Consider the following 18,239-nt stretch of genomic DNA (forward strand, 5'->3'; position numbering starts at 1 on the left):
CCAGGGCTTTTATTTGAACAAACTTGGTAGACACCCATTAGAACATGTTTCATGCTAAATATCTTAGCTCTAGCTCTTTGGGTTCTTTAAAAGAAGATTTTTAAAGTTTTTACTATATGCATATAGGGAAAATCAATGACCCCCTGGGGCGGGGCCAATTTTGACCCCAGGGCTTTTATTTGAACAAACTTGGTAGACACTCATTAGAAGATGTTTCATCCCACATATCTAAGCTCTAGCTCTTATGGTTTTTTAAAAGAAGATATTTAAAGTTTTTTCTTTCGGTTGCCATGGCTACCAGAGTTCTGCATGGAATTAAATTCTTTGAACAATTTTTAAAGGTGACCACCAAAGGAACATTCCTGTGAAGTTTGGATGAAATTGGCTTAGTGGTTTATGAGGAGATGTCATTTAAAGTAAAAGTTTACGAACGGACGCCGGACGAAAAGCGATCACAAAAGCTCACCCTGTCACTTTGTGACAGGTGAGCTAATAAAAATCAGTCGGGTATGGTATGATAGCATAAATTACAGGTGATTTCAGCTAACAGCAATTATGACACTAGTGCATGCCAGTTGCACAGTACCAGGCCAGCCAGCACTTTTGTTCAATATAACAAGGCTCCACAATGTTGGTTGCTTAATTGTATCAATTTGATACAGATAACAAACTGAAAATATTCTGTTCACAATTCAAAGAAAGCTAAGCCCATAACACTTACACAACATTATGTAACAGTCCTATATTTAAATTACCACTGTGGTTTCTTTGTAATCAAGTGTGATATCCTTAATATATTATTATATACCTCTACAAATATTAGGCAAACAATTATGTTAAGTGCCAGTTTGTTACAATATATTGCAGTCATACTCATTAGGGTAGTGACCTTCAGTAAGTGTTCCTGAATGTAGAGGACAATGACATCAAACATACTGTCCTCGAACAAAAATATCTGTAACATTGATGAATGTTCCCTTACACTGATTTAATTAATTGAAAATACATCACCATACCATAGGAACAAATAGGAAAACAATGATCATGGTCTAATCTACCTGAAACCCCCAAAACTTAAGAGCTAAAACTTAAGAGGTCAACACACTTACATAAGATATCATCCACAAGATGAATTTCCTATGATAAGTACTTACTATGGAATAAAGACAGAAGGAACGAAGAACAGACAAGAAGTCAAAATAACAAAAACACTCCTGCATCCTCAACAAAAAAGATTACAAATGTGCAATATTTAACTTGCAATATATCTGTAGTTTTATTGACTATACTGGAAAAAGCTAAAAATTACTTCAAAGATGAGTATCAAACTAAAGCAAAAACAAAAGGGTGAGAGAGTGCATCAAATTCATATAAACAACAATGGCAAAACATAAATCAAATTTAAATCTGTTTTAGCTAGATAGACACTTAGCTATAAAGATAGAATTACCAAATACAGTATATAAATATCAAATGCAAGTCAGTGCATAGGACATTAATACTTCAAATACTTCAAATTCCTTGAAACAAGAATATAGCATGTGCCAAAATCATCAGAAAACAGTGGGAGACAGAAATAGCATACTGTCAACTAGTTCAGAAGCACTAATAACAAAGGCTTTAAGCGTATATCAACCCTTACCAACCTAAATATCTAATATGGACTTGTCAATCTTTCAATCTGAACAAAACCATTCATTATTGAAGGGAATATTTCAAAATTTAAATATGCAATAAATTAATAGCAAACAGTGCAGACCATGATCTGACAGACGTCACAGATGCGCCAACTGATCTTGGTTAGTGCAATGGTCACATGGAAAGATTTAGTTGTCACCAGCATGGCCTGGATTTAAACTTTTTTCTCCATTTTCTCCTTATATAAATATAAAAAAAAATCCCACAAAAAAAAACAACATAACCATGAACAGTATTGCAATAATCCACTGAAACAAATAAATTAATCTGGTAGAGCTGTAGAAAAATCAATATACTGTAGATGGTACCAGTAATTTAATTATTTTCATTTTTGGTGATTGGATTTTAAGAAACAAATACAATTCATCAACAAACTGCAATCAATACAAATTAGATATAAAATGACAACAGACTGTGTTTAAATTTTAATTAATCATAGTCAATTAGAAGATTGTTTCCATTGACAAAAGCTGCTCGATACTGTACCACTTTTTTAAGTCACATTGACAACTAGGTCGTACAAGGTCAATCAGTGCATATTTCCTAAGCTAGATGTACAGCTCCCTCAAATAAAACAATTCTAGGTGATCCAAGGACCCAGAGGTTAAAGGTAAGGGTGATTTAACCCTAAACTTGCTGAATTTCTAAAATAGACTTGTACACCTTCCATTTGTGGAATTTTATATAAATTGATTTTAGGGATATCAAGATGAAAATGTGAAATCAGCCATCAGTTCGGAGCATGGTCAAACCGCACAGATGCAAAGTTTAAAATTTTTTGTTGCAGCCAGTTCATGATTCAAAAGTTAGACCTTAACTCGGCAGAAACAGCTCCCAATGGAACAACAAACTAAAGCCTTAAAACCCAAGTTAGAAAGCATTCAATACAAGATTTTCAAGTGTGTCAAGGAAAAAAGGCTTAGAACTTGTACAAAACTTTTCTTGCATTTAACTAAATTCCATATTTATACCTTCTTGTACATTAACAAATTTTTTGGTCATGTGTTCTGGGATACACGACTCAGGAAGCTCACGCAGGAACAATTTAAGAAGCCCCGCAACTGCCATGACATCATGATCCTCGTCTAGATTAGCGTCACCATGATGGTCAAAACTAGCTCGTAACTTCTCCACAACACGCTGACTTCCGTTAACTCTAAAAATACCTTCGTGGTCAAGTCCTACAACAAAGTATCATATAACATCATATGTTTTACATTAACTAGACTGGAGTTTCATGTGTTTGGACGCACACCACATACCATTTGGATAATAAAACGTTTTTCTTTCTTAAATGAAAAAGGTCATTGGAAAAATTATCACTAAAATTGATGAGTTGGGAAAGTAAAAAGCTATATAAGTTAAAGTACAAATATTCTGCATGATTTTAAAGAAAATTTCTTTTGGGAAGAGGCTCTTTTATAAACAGTTAAAAATCCTTGAAGATATTGCTCTTTTAAAGTGAATTGGTCAAGGGGTATAGGAGTTATAGACTGGATACAGACTGACTGACTGACAGACAGACATGCAAAAGTGATTCCAGTATAGTCCCCCACATTTATGTTGTGAGGATATAAGTATAACAGTACTACAAGCTGACTAAACTAATTATAGTGATGATATCAGTAAGTTATAATCCCAGATTATATTCTACAAAAATATAAATAAGTGATCATGTATTATAAAAGATGTCTACTTTAAGGTGAACTATGCTATAGAAAGGTTATAAACCATTCATGACTAACAATGACATTGATAGATGGAGACAAAGAAGTGCCTACCTCATCGCTCATTAAAATATCCTCACAACTATAAATTGATAAATACTATCTAAGTATTATATTCAACTTTTCAATGCAAACTTGGTATTGCAAATACAATGTTATCCTTTTTGGTAAGTGTCTTTTTTTTTAAACTTCTTCACTTACCATTATGTTCTATAAACGTGCAAATCTTTTTAACAATGTAAGGCACTTTATGTCCAACAGGTGCTCTTTGCATGAGATCTATGAGTGGTACATTAAAAGTTCTTGGAGATCCACCAAATTTTTTCCTTGTGCCCGGGCTCAACATTTTCTTTGATTTATCAACTGCAGAGTTTGGGGTGAGATATCCCCTAGTCTGAAAATATGAGAAGGAAAAGCAATATTATTTTGTTAAAAGGTGTACAAGTCAAATCAACATTTACAATAATCTGTTACAATGACTATAGTATCATTATAATTGATTTGAATTAAAATGCAAAATATCCATAAATTTGACACCAATAACATTCCCACATACAGTTTTATCACATATATCATACCATTCAATGAAAGACAGTATAATGTTAAATATGCTCACAGCAGCTATACAATACCAACTATCTTTAATAATCTTGTATGGGATATTTTATATTACTTATTGTAATTATACATGTAATATTCCAAGAAAATAACCTATGACATTTTTTTGGAAATATATCTGTATGGATAACACAACACCTTTGTGGGGATTTTTTTTATTGCTTTTTGATCACATTGTTTTGTTCCTGTTATTTAAATCATCTTTTTTAAAAGTAATACAGCATGTCTGTTTTATAAGTGAACTTAATCCAAACCATTTTTATGCACCAAAAATAGAAAGAAGTTAAATTATCAATATGATGTTCTTAAAGCTATTGAAAGCATGAAAGAGCATTAGGTATAGACTACATTATGATATCATCAGATGGGTTACTTAAAGTACCAATTATCGGGTCTGACATTTCACTAATGTACCATTAATCATTCCAACTTTCTACTTCCTTATTATGTGTAGAAAACAATGGCTGTTTAAGATTCCACTTCAAAATGCCACAACAAAAGTTTATATATACAGAAATGTCAGGATGTCACAAAACTCATTCTGGCACAGATTCAATAATAAGGAGAAAGTACCCTTAAATCGAGAAGAAGAAAATCTTCTGTTGGTCAGCTTAATTTTTTTATTAAATTCCTTAAATTTTAAATAGACTATTCAAAATTCAAAATGTAACAGTATAAGCATAAATATTTCCACATTTTATAAACAATAGTAAATCTTTCCTAGCAGAAAATCACCATAATGCAGCTTTTTCAAACTGTTACCTAATATGAAGTTATTGCTTTTTAATTAATTATCTCTTGATACTGTTTGATGTTCATTTTACATCAAGTTCAGCTACAAATTAATATTCAACTCTTTAATGCTAATAAAAACTAAAAATATAGACAAATCCTATGGAAATTACACCTAGCAAATCTGTAAAAAATATACCTGTAAAATCAACAAATTTCAATAAAATGCTAAATATGCAATACCTGTTTAAACAATTAAAAATATTCCAATCAATAATAATTTTTTTTTTATAAATACTCCAATCTTAATAGCCCATTTTGTTTAACAATAACACAAAGTGTAAATACTATCTAATCTGTTTCCTCAATGACAAATTTACTACTAACATTTCAAATGACCGACTTTCAATACAATACAAACATATTATGAACAATATGATGGCCTGATAACTGTGACATCACAGATCGGTTTACCATTTTCCTGTTTTCATCATTAAAGGGGCATGTCCACATTATAGTCATTTATCAAAATCAAGGTGAACATTAAACATGAAACGGGAAGGTCCTGAGTGATGTATGTACTTTAATTTATCATAATTACAAATAATAATCTTATTGCTTTATCCGGTTGGTTTTATGTCAGATAATTTTTATACTGTTTGTGGCATTTAATGTGAAGATTCCTTACATATGAGTAGGCACCTGAGTTGTCAATTCTCCTCACAATTGTGGGCACCTGAAGTGTCTATTTTCCTCACAACGTGAGGACCTGAAAGTTATTATTGAGCTATCAGCCTTACATTTACAGTATACATTCCTCACATATGAGTTTCTGATTTAAATCATCAGCCTTCAATAATTAGTCTGATCCTCCATGTTAGCAGTAGACACACAGATCTCATAATCTCACACCATCAAGTTCATCTTATTCACATGCTGGCACCTCAAAATTGATATTTTCAGGCCCTTTTTTCCCCCTTGCATACAGATACTTAAGTAGATATTGAAACTATATTAAAAGCAGTCTATGTGGACAGTAGATCTTACACAAGACTTCATCACATAAGAGTGTTTGATTTCAAACCCAAAATTGTATGCTAGGCCAATGAAACCAGCTCATTCCTGTTTCTAACATACTACATGTACTTCTTATAAAAAATAATCAAAACATTAATTTCCTAATTTTGATTAATTAAACAACTAGAAAAGTGGATGATATGATTGGATGTAGGATGTATTTAATACATCCTGTCATCCAATCATAATCATCCACTATTTGAGATGACTTTCATTATATCAACAGTGTTGTTTTTAAGAAAAGAATCTTTCATCCAATCTGTGAGGACATTCCCCCTTGTTTAATAATCTACCTTTTCCTGTTTTGAACACATTAACTTAATACACTCATTTTATCATGTCTGTAATTAGAATTAATTACAATAATTACATTAAAGAAAACATGTAAAGTACTTTAGTGTTTTCTTTTGTCATAATGAAGTTAAAGCAAATAATTATTTACTACAATGAAACAACCAAGTAGAATAATTATGATGAAAAGTACATCTTTTATTACATACCATAACATTAATTTTCTATGTGACATGCTCCTTTGATTTAAATACCATCACTAATTACACAATTAATTAACAATCCTACATGAACCAGATTCTAAACAATAATATAAAACACATCTATAATTAACCACATTTTGTAAACATCCATCAATCTCTGTCTAACTACAAACAAACAAAAACTCTACCTACGTACTGTCTCAAATGTTGCAAAAAATACTTTTTAAAGTATCTTTAATAACTTAACTCTTTTTCATATTTTTTTTTTATTTGTTTGGTCTCAAGGTCGTCCAACTTGCAAGGGGAAGAAGTCCCCTGGAGGTTCTCAAAGCAAACTTAAATCCTTGCATAAAAACTGCACATGAATGTGTAAAGATAAAACCATGCAAACAGCTACTACTGTACACTCTAATGAAACTTGCACATTTTATAAACTGTGTCAATTTGTACGCCTGTAAAGATAGCTTTCTGCACCGACCACCCAAATCAGTTTCATCATTAAAATATATTTCACATGAAAACTTCAATACTCAGTTTCATGATTATTATTATCTCTTAATTCAAGGCTACAAAATTGTCTATACAAGCATATTTTCTTATTTCACTGACCTTTGACTTCTATATGTGACCTTTACCTTGGCCATAGAAACCTAAATTTTGTGTGGGACACTGACTCACACTGGCAAACATGTTGTAAAGAAATATATAAAAATGCCTTAAGATCTATGTAAGTAGTAGTTTTGCTCCAAAAAAAGCTTTTTCCTCTGAACTCTAACAGTGACCTTGAACTTAAATCCAGAGACCTAGTTCATGTCTTCAACATTAATATCTATAATGGTGATCATTTGTATCAAGTAATACCAAAATCCTTTCCATTCATGTTTAAGATATGCAACAGACAAAACAGGACACTGTCTGGATGCCACAACATCTACCTGCCTTCACACTAGACCACCATCATCATCGGGGCTGATTTCCATTATATGTCCCTTAAATTTACTGCCAATTGACATGTGCAGTTCCAATTTTAAATTAGAGCAGATTCACATCATTCAATGAATACAGTCATGTTAATGTTTAAACTTCAGTCAATAAACACTGTTTAACAGCTCAGACCAATAAAAACTGATGAAACCAATAAAGCACGCCCACATGTGACCACAAACTCTTGTGTGTGACATTTAAATATTTAATCAATCAGGTATTTATATACTCATCTATATACATGTACATTTTGTACTTTCTAATCTGGCTTTAACCAGAATTCACAGGAATACTATTGTTTTCCAGAGAGAAACAATTTGGAACAGGTACAGGGGTACAAGAATGTCTGATATTCTTGAAGTTATGACAACAATGATGGTTTATATGGTACAACAATCATATTTTTGCAACCATTCATCTCAGGTATTATTTATTTACCAATCAGCTGTCATTGAAAGAATTGTGATTAGATTGTTCATTATTACTTTTGTACTTTTATCTTAGTTTACTAAAAATGTATAAAGAAAAATAAATGGGAAAAATGTTTTTCTTACAGAATTTAAAATGCAAAAATTGACTTATGCACACAAACTCCAGCTTTACAACAAAAAAACTTAGTTTTATCCTCGGCTGTGACCTTGACCTTTGAGCTTGGAACCTAGGACTTACACAAGACATATCATCATTTATACCAGATTATTTTAAAATACCATCATGCATGCAATGGTCATATGGACCAGAAACATCACCCCTCCGTTTTATGGCAAAGGTACTTGGCAATGCTTCAAACCCAATACCTAAGTTGTGGGCACATTGTTACTAAGTGTCTAGAACTACTAAGTTAAACTCAAAGACAAAGCAAATTATAACTCTGGAGCCATGTTTTATACAACTTTTGTATATGACCACCCCAAGGTGTTGCCAATTTTCAAATGTTTGGGCAAGGCAATTTCTTACGATAAGATTGTTAGAGACTTCACTTTTTTAGTCTACTTTTTAGCTCGTGTGACCTACTAATAATTATATCAGAACATTGTAGAGGGCCATCTATGGATGAATTGTGTGATGTGAGTCAAAATTTACATTGTGGTTTAGGAGGAGATATTGTTTAAAAAAAATTGTAGCCGTCACTACAGACAGTGCACAGACAATGCAGTATGTTTTGAAAACTGACTAATATTAATGGTATAAGTGTTTGATTTACAATTAAATCAGGCTCCAATAAAGATGTTTAAAATAAACTGAAGTAATAAGATAGTTTGCCAACAAAAGGTGCAATGTAAACAGTAATCTATTGATTTATAAGACATATGTTATTTTAATCAGTATTACTCATATGTATTTTATAATATATTTGCACAGGAATACAAAATTATAACATAACTTCCTACTTTCTTCTCAATCACCTTTGTCTCTTTGAAGTTTATATTCTATAAAACAAGATTAAAAAATTACCCGCAGTTGATTCCACATCTAGTGCCAATGTCCTCCAGGTTATTCAAACAACTTTATTTGAACAATCATGAAATATTTGGCATACATTTCTATGATTTATTGTTTAAATAAACATTCCTGTTTATCAATAAACTAAATATTTAATCCACATCCAGTTATTCACTGTCTAAAATTTCTAATTGACACCTTAATATTAAACACCTACAAAGGCATGCTTATGCAAATATATCTGTTGACACACCCATTTGTGCATCTTAGAAGTTTATTATATCCCCACTTGAGTACAATTTCATACAATAGACACGTTTTACATGTCTCCAAATTGTGAAATATTCTTTTAAGGAATTCGATAGCAGATATGAGAGTTATCAGAAAGACACTATACAAATTAAATGAACAAAGCATTATGTATGTAAAAAATCGGCTAATTGATAAATCAAAGGTCAAGGCCAAGTTAATGTAAACACAGTTTCAAGAGGCTGGCCTATAAAACTTTTATTGTTTTTGTCATTGTAGATTACATCGATAATAAATTTAAACACCTTTACAACCATTTCACATTAATGGGAGAGATATTTTGATTTAATATAAAAGTTCCATGACATTTAATCTTGTGGATGCAGATAAGGGCAGGAATTTAATTTGTCTCATAAAATAAATTTCATTATTTCCATTTTTAAAATGTCTTTTATAAGTATTCAGCATTGCTTATTGTCTGTAATTATAATGATAAAGGGTTGTTTTTGTTGTAGTTTTTTGTTTTTAGATCCCCTTTAAGTTTAATATTATTTTTTTTATTTCAAAGTTTTAACAAAGTACAAATCATGGGAGTATCAATGTAAACAAAACACACTTTTTTATTGTAAACAAAACACACTTTTTTATTATATTCCATACAGTATAATTCTTGCATGAGATAAAAAAAATAATACCAGTGCCTAAAGCCGTTTGCCTTAATCACCTAAATCCAATATGATTATCAACTGATAATGAGAAAAATTAATACAATTTCCCGAAAAATACAATTACCCCGATAACATTCCATTTGTTTTTTTAACGACCAAAATATAATCAATCAGTAATTTTGTCTGTAATGCAAAAATATACCAAAGTCGTTACATGATTGTGCCAAACAAGTGAATCTGGTGCCAAAGAAAACCCATATAGCATTGTATGTATTTGTCTACATTTGGAAATGAAATCAGGAGATTCTGTCTATATTGAGACTGGCCTAAGCCAACAAAAGAACATCAGGCTGTATTAGCTATTGATTACAATGAATCAGTGTTATACCCTATACTGTTAACAAGTATATTCTGGAAATATCTATTAAAACTGAGGGTTCTAGAAATGGCACTAATGTGAGATAATTTTTGCATTTTCTATAAAGGTTCTAAAATTGGCACTTATGAGTTAATTTATGTACCATCTATTCTGTTTCAAACTGATTCTTAAACAAAGATCTATTCTTAAAAAGCACTTTTGACTTTTGTTTTTGTTTATAACGTGTCAATTTATATTTACTGATTGGAACAAACACTTTTATGCCCAATGATCCATCGCAAGTCTGTAACAACTAAAAACAGAAATGCTATTAGGAATGGCTCCCATCCCTCATTAACTTAATTCAATTCATCAATTAACAACTTAAACTTTCTCATTTACAGAAAGGTCTATGTCCTGAAAGTTTTTGGCATAAACTTAATTTACTATATTTGTCAGGTCTATTCTCAATATAAACACACCATTCTCCAAAATAAACCCAGCCTGCTTATGGTTTCATCATAACATAAACACCTGAATCTATGAGAAAAAGGGATGCCTTCTGGTATATAACTGGACGATTTCAAAATAATCCTAGCGTAACCTTTGCCAGTAGAATGTTTCGCAATAAATATTCTGATGAAAATAGTTCTTAGTTACCAATTATAGATCCTGGCAAAGTCTTATCCAAATATTATTTTGACAACAAAATGATAAGTGCCTATGTTTGGCACATGAAACTGGACCTATGGCCAAATAATCATTCATTCTTTCCCCTAAAGACAAGAAACAGAAATTTTCCTTGATAGATAATCTTCCATGTGATTTCAATTATCAGAAGTATTTTTGAAGATACTTTAGTTTTTTAAGTTTATAAAAAATACTTTGTATATTAACCATCTCGTACATCTGCCTTGCTCTTACAATACCAGTATTGTCTGACTGCATGGATCACAGTGCACATCTGCCTGACTCTTACAATACCAGTTAGTGTCTGACTGAATGGATCACAGTGTACATCTGCCTTGCTATTACAATACAAGTATTGTCTGACTGCAATGGATCACAGTGTACATCTGCCTGACTCTTACAATACCAGTAGTGTCTGACTGCATGGATCACAGTGTAGATCTGCCTTGCTATTACAATACTTGTAGTGTCTGACTGTATGGATCACAGTGTACATCTGCCTGCATTGCTCATACAATACTTGTAGTGTCAGACTGCATCACAGTGTACTTAAGCCTTGCTATTACAATGCATGTAGTGTATGACTACAAGAATCACAGTGTACATCTGCCTGACACTTACAATACTTGTAGTGTCTGACTGCATGGATCACAGTGACATCTGCCTTGCTCTTACAATTCCTGTAGTGTCTGACTTGTAACATGGACCACAGTGTACATCTGCCTGACTCTAACAATACTGGTAGTGTCTGACTACATGGATCACAGTGTACATCTGCCTTGCAATTACAGTTCCAGTAGTGTCTGTAGTGTCTGACTACATGGACCATGTGTACATCTGCCTTTCTCATACTATACTAGTAGTGTCTGACTACATGGATCATGTTTACATCTGCCTTTCTCTTACTATACTAGTAGTGTCTGACTTCATGGATCATAGTGTACATCTGCCTGCATTGCTCTTACAATACTAGTAGTGTCTGCCTACATGGATCACAGTGTACATCTGCCTTGCTATTACAATTCCAGTAGTGTCTGACTGCATGGAACACAATGTACAACTGCCTGGCACTTACAATACTAGAAGTGTCTGACTTCATGGATGACAATGTACATTTGCCTTGTTCTTACAATACTAATAGTGTCTGCCTGCATGGATCACAATGAACATCTGCCTGGCTCTTACAATACTAGTAGTGTCTGACTGCATGGATCACAGTGTACATCTGCCTGACTCTTTATAGCCTGGCAAAACTGCTGTATATATTACAAGCTTAAGGTAACAAGTAAAATTTGCAGAAAAATCAGCAAATTTCTGAAGAATTGATCAAATACTGAACATTAATAAGGCATTTTAATGGCCATGTTAAATAGGACTGAATCATTACAATTATTTAAAATCTGGTTAAAACATTTGTCATGTGCTGTTCGAACCAATTAAAATGCTTAAGAATGTAACCACTTGCTAAAATTCTATTTTCAAGTTTATAAGTAAGGTAAATCCAGGTGAAATTTTCATCAAATGTATGTCGATAGTATAAGACTGGTTACACATCAGATGACATAACAATATGTCAGAAACTGTGATGATTATCACATCATTATTTCAGTGATGACTTAAACATATCCAAACACTAGTTTGCCATTTAATAGAGGGAAAATGATAAAAATTGAGTTTATGTATACAGAATATCTAAACTCAAGATTTGCTAAATACAAAACCATGGCTGCAACAAACTGAATAATATTTTTTTCTTCATTTATTGGAAAAATCATATATATAGACAGTTATAACTTACGTGTACTTATTGTTTTTTTTATTCAGCCAAAATCTCTTTTTACATTTTATATCATTTATAGGAATTGCAAAATGTCTCAACAACATGTACATCTAACATAGTTTTACCAAAGTTTCATTATGTGTGACCAAATTTGATAATAATATACAATCCTTATAATATCTATTTTTTTTTTTCATTGAATATCTATAATAGATATAATTAACTCCATATCTTCACTTACTTTGTTTGGAAAGTAAAGGCTGAGATCTGTTTGAAATTTACTTTATCACATTTTTTGGTAACATTTTGCATTTAAGTAGAAATATGGTATGACCTTGACCTTTAAATAATTTCTACAATAAAAAAATTAAATAATAATTAAAATCTGTCATTTAAAAAAAAATCAAAATTTTTCAAATAAAAAAAATCAGAATTCTCTTTTTCAAATTATTACAAGTATTGACCTTGACACATGACTGAATTTTATTTAATTTCCATGCATCAATCTTTATACTTCTTCTTACTGCCCAAAATAATGTTTTATTATTCTTCTTTTTCTAACACATTATTAAATGCCAAGAAGTCAGTTATTGAGTTTTTGCAATATAACCTTGAGAAAATTCTATTATCAAGACCACATCTGTTCATAGATAATAATTGCTCAAATGTAGATCTGGGGAACATAATTGTTTGTTATGATTTGAAATAAGAAAAGTTTTGACTTGTGTCTGATAGAAATCCTTTAACCAGAGCTGCAATATGCCTTCAAGTATAGGTATTGGTGAAACAGATCTCAGGGAGATAAACAAAAACTTTGATAAGTATCAAAACAGTTCATGGCCACTCTTAAAAGTGCATTTTTGCTTCTTCTGACCCAAAACATTAATTCCAAGTTAGTGGATCTATTTTACATATAATAAACATACTAACGTCTTACTATTAGTATAAAATTCCACAAACCTAGTGATGAAAGAAAACAAAAAAATGAAATAAAGTATGCATTTCAATACAGCATCTTATATTTTTTTCAACAGGACGGACAGTTTCACTATTCTCAGTGCTTGATTGTATGTATAAGTGCCTGGATAATGTAACAATTTCTGAATAAAAAGGTTCCGTAATTAGAATTTCTTTCCATCAATCTTGCAAAAAATCATTTTTTTGCCAAAAAAATGTCAGACTGCCAGGATTTGGGTCAGTCAGATTCAAGTGGCAAACAAATAATATCTTATTTAAGACCTAAATCATCATTAGAAGAGAAGACTTGATGTTTTAATGCTTTAGATCAGAAAATGTCAAGAACTTGAAAGTGAAGAAGAATGATAATTTTGCTATATTGAAGCTCAGGAAAGATATTGATCTACATGTATGAGCATTTCACCAGATGTCTTTATTAATTTATCTGCCTTTATTTTTATTGACAAAATTATGAATCATTATACATACTGAGAAAAAAAAATGATTTAAAAGTTTAAAAGGGTAAAAAGAAGCTTTTCTTTTTATTGATATGTGTTCCCCCAATTACACACATTGCATTGCCCAATTAAAGCAGTAACATTCAAGTAAACATGGTGCAAGGTTAGATCCATTTTGCCACTTCCTGGCACATTATTGCAGTATTTTTTCTTTGATTTTGCAATTATTTCATCTTACAAAAAGGCATTCTTGATGCTCTGCATTTACATAACAGCAAAAAAAATGTCAGAATATGTGACATTTACCTTGATGACATTTTCGATTACATAATGCACCAGATGTATGCACTATGTTCTCATAGAGACAATTGGGACAATTACATCTTGATTTAATTAACCAGCAGTTAAAAATATTTTTTACTTTTCTCAAGGTCATGAAGATTTGGGAAAAAAATCTCAATTTTTTTTTTTTCTTTTCAAATCAAACCTATAATTGTCTCAATATAAATAATCAAAGGCAGTTATAATGGTAATAACCATAAGTCTGCAGAAACACTCCATATTCTCCAGGAAGGCAACACAAAAGGTCAAAGGTTAACCGTCACCTGTAAATATCATGATTATTACTCATAACCTTTTACCCCCATCATAAAGATAATGAAAACATATGACAGTGCAATAAAAACAACAATATTATGCCTCATGCTATGAAAATCTCAGCAATGGCAATTAATCTGGAGAACAGGTTCTTCCAATTAAGTTCAAATATCAGTTATATTTGAGAATAATGTTATTTATTTATGTGCATTAAATAAAAAATCCTTGTAACTGCATACAAGTCGTGAAGAGATTTAAGGAAACATCAACATTACTGGTGTACTTGCTATCTTGATTTAAAATTATTCTCAAGGACAGCTGTTGTTGTTTTTTTTTTTTTTTTTTTTACACTTTACATCTATCTTAAAAGTGCACATCACATATATGTATAAGTGCTTTTTATATCAGTGACAAGGATTTTTTTAATTCATACCTGCAAAACTATACTCCTAATCTAAAGCAAGGTTTTAAAGGAAAGATTACTTAAGATAATATGAGAATCAGAGAATGTTTCTAAAAAAAGATCAACTGAACTATATGTGATAATATTACATGTACATTGATCTCAACTCTCTGTCAAAAAAAGCTCAGCGTCATCTTTATGACCATTAAGAGTTCCACTCACTAATGAATTAACTTGCACTTTAAGCTCTTTTGAGTTATAACAGTGTTGTGATATAACATTAACCTCATTTCACTCTAATCACAATTATACAATACCTTCAGGACAACAATGACTATCGATGATATAATATAAAAGCTTTCCAGCAGAAAAAAAGATAGGTATCTTAATCAGGGGAAGTTCTGGTATCACTCAATACACAGGTATCTGATCAATTAAATCTTCACATTATAAATAATGGTTGTAATGACAACATTTTACATGTATAACCAGATAAGGTTAAAAAGAATTTTCCTTAATTTGCTCAAACTCAGATCTCAGGTATCTGATTGGTCAGAAACCAGCACAAAATGTATATTGACCAATGAAAATCCTGAGAAACGAAACAGAACTCAGAATGAAAGTTTTAAAATCTTGAAGTCAGGCCGGTCTAAACTCAAAACTGTTGCCATCTGACCAAACATTATAATATATCAAAAGGTTAAGTTTTGGTATTTTAATACTGAAATTACTACAATTATCAACAGACAGTTTAAATTCTAAGCCGGAAAGAACAAACAATACACTATTACATGAACCTCGGAGTATGTGGGTTTTTCCCTTTCTCGGGAAACAAACAAACTTTTACAGTTACAACAAGGTAAATATATCAATGAAAAGCCCAACACATTGATATCTATTGTGAGAAGTAGTGCACGTGCTGACTGGCATGCATTTGCTTGAATAGCAGTCTAAAATAGGCAGTAATATCTTACCATATTGGTTGAGTCAGCCATACTAACTTGTTCTCTGGAATGGTGGCTTGGAACTTTCATAGCTCAAAACAGAACGTCATCCATAGCAGCTTAATTCTTCTCAAAACTGAAATAGAGAAGAAACAATACCAAAATATAAATGATGGTTATATCTGATTCATAGCAGTTTATAATTCTTCTCAAAACAAAAATAGAGAAATGATACCAAAGCTTTAGTAAAATGTCTATGATTCATTATGGCTTAATTCTTCTCTCAACTTATTGTGAACTTTATAATTAATACATAGCTCTAATTTCAATTCTTCTTAAAGGTACTCAACTTAAGAATTGTTAAAGGAAAGATTTCCTGGCAAATACTCAAAGAATTTCACAGTAATCCATGGCCTTGAAGAAAGCTATTCAACCAGAGTGCAAACTTCACAAGTCATAATAAGACATATTCTTCTGTGGTACTCATTTGTATAATTCAACATAACACCTTAAATTAAGCTAATAGTTTAGTTGCCAAAATAGCTCCAAAATCAAAATAAACTTTGGTAATGCCTGATGCTGGTTGCTCCAGATTAAAGACACAGCTACAGTTATTGCAAAAGCAACAAGTTACTAGAAATTCTGCAGACTGCAATAAGTAGGTTAAAACATAGGGGCAGATATAAACATAGACAACCTTGAAAGTTGACACAGATTCCTTATCTTATCTTAAACAGTGTCATCATGACATCTGTACAGGTGGTCCATCATTTATCATGTGACATATTTAAAGGCACAATGACGGAACAATGGTGAATAAATTTGACTAATGAAAATATTCATTTGACAATATAATACAGTGTTAACTATTGGCTGCCTACACAGCTATGCAGTATGATGGCATACACACTGCCACTCTAAAGGCTTCAAAAGATATTCAAATCATACATAGTATTAATGCAATATAAAATTCTATGTTTTTTTTTACTACAATAAATGCAAGATTACTACTACTGAACTTCAATTTTAAAAAAAATGCCATAAATTGTTTTGTAATAAAACAAAGAATTTTGCTCCTGTACTATTAGTGATTATAATGGTGTTATCAAACAGTTTTAACATTGAACAGATAATAAAGCCCATTTATACGTGACATGGGGCATATCAATGCATCATTGCATGTAAAACATACAAAATAATAAACTAGAAACAGTCTTCATCAGTTCTAAGAGTACATTCTATTCTATATCTATCAATAACATAAAATTTGCCAAAAAAAAATTATTGTCAAATCATACAAAATGTATGGAAAATAAATGAATTATCTTTCAAGTATCATAAGTACAGTGATATTTGCCATCTGTTTCGATCATGAGTGAAGATAATTTGGGTGCCAGTTTTTAACTTCTGTTTTTTTTCTTCATAATAATGTTACAGAATACAATATTGTGTGGGCATCTATTATAATGAAAAGACTGAACCCTAGTACAAGTACTTCCTCAAAACAGCCGAAAGCTACCAAATAAACTCATTGTTGGCAAAATTAATAGACAATATTAAAGTTAATTTAAACTTAAGGTGTCTATGTTCAACATTTGGTCTATCAGTCTATGAAGTGCAAGTTCAAAATCTTTGGCATAGCAAATATGTTACTAAGAACTGTTCAAGTACAAGAGAATATAGATATCAAAATATGAGACCTACAAGATCAACAACGCTGAGAAACGCACACATATAATGCAGCTCCCACAATAATATGGAGCACAGAGCATTCTGAAGGGGGACCAAACAAGGAGGGTTAAAGAAACAGGATGTGAGGTGGGAGGGGCTAAATAAACTAGCATTAAGTGTGATCAGCCATATTGGATATTTCCCTGGTAACAATTGAATTTAGTAGTCAAGGTGAAAGGAGATGACTGTTTACTCACAGAAAAACTGACAGAATGCTGGAACCATTGTTGTAAACACTGCATGCTTACCAAAACTGACATATCTACCAAATACATGTTAACTTACAATACAATTTTTTGCGTCTCTTCAATCCAAAAAGAACATAGATAACCTTTTTGAGGCATCTTAAAATTCTTCTAAGACATTAAGTTCTGCAGAATTGTCATTACCGTATTTAAGTGTATAATAAATTATTCTACGCTCAAAAAACATTTTGTTTTTAAGTAGATAGAAAGGGCAATAAATTACAGTAAACAGTGGAGTAATTCGTAATTCTGATCAGATTAAAAATAGAGGAAACAGCTGCGTCCCTCCTCAATTCTAATAATTTAAAGGTTACAATAAAAAAAATACTACTATCTTTTACAAGTTCATTATATAATTACATCATATTAACATCACTGCAATATTC

At 31.4% G+C, this 18,239-nt stretch overlaps 1 protein-coding gene across 1 annotated transcript in view; it reads right to left on the reverse strand.

The window, feature by feature from the left end:
* LOC132734816 (protein FAM13A-like) overlaps positions 1 to 18,239 on the reverse strand; it is an 87,397-nt gene that overhangs the window by 49,985 nt on the left and 19,173 nt on the right. The window contains exons 2-4 of the mRNA XM_060721669.1: positions 15,908 to 16,013; positions 3,627 to 3,819; positions 2,670 to 2,879 (exon numbers count right to left, since the gene is read on the reverse strand). Of these exons, the coding sequence (XP_060577652.1) occupies positions 2,670 to 2,879; positions 3,627 to 3,819; positions 15,908 to 15,967 (463 nt within the window). The 5' untranslated portion in view covers positions 15,968 to 16,013. The remainder of the gene's footprint in view (positions 1 to 2,669; positions 2,880 to 3,626; positions 3,820 to 15,907; positions 16,014 to 18,239) is intronic.

Source organism: Ruditapes philippinarum, unplaced genomic scaffold (assembly GCF_026571515.1).
Source record: "Ruditapes philippinarum isolate M1 unplaced genomic scaffold, ASM2657151v2 ctg39_1_1_1_1, whole genome shotgun sequence".
NCBI classification, from domain to species: Eukaryota; Metazoa; Mollusca; class Bivalvia; order Venerida; family Veneridae; genus Ruditapes; species Ruditapes philippinarum.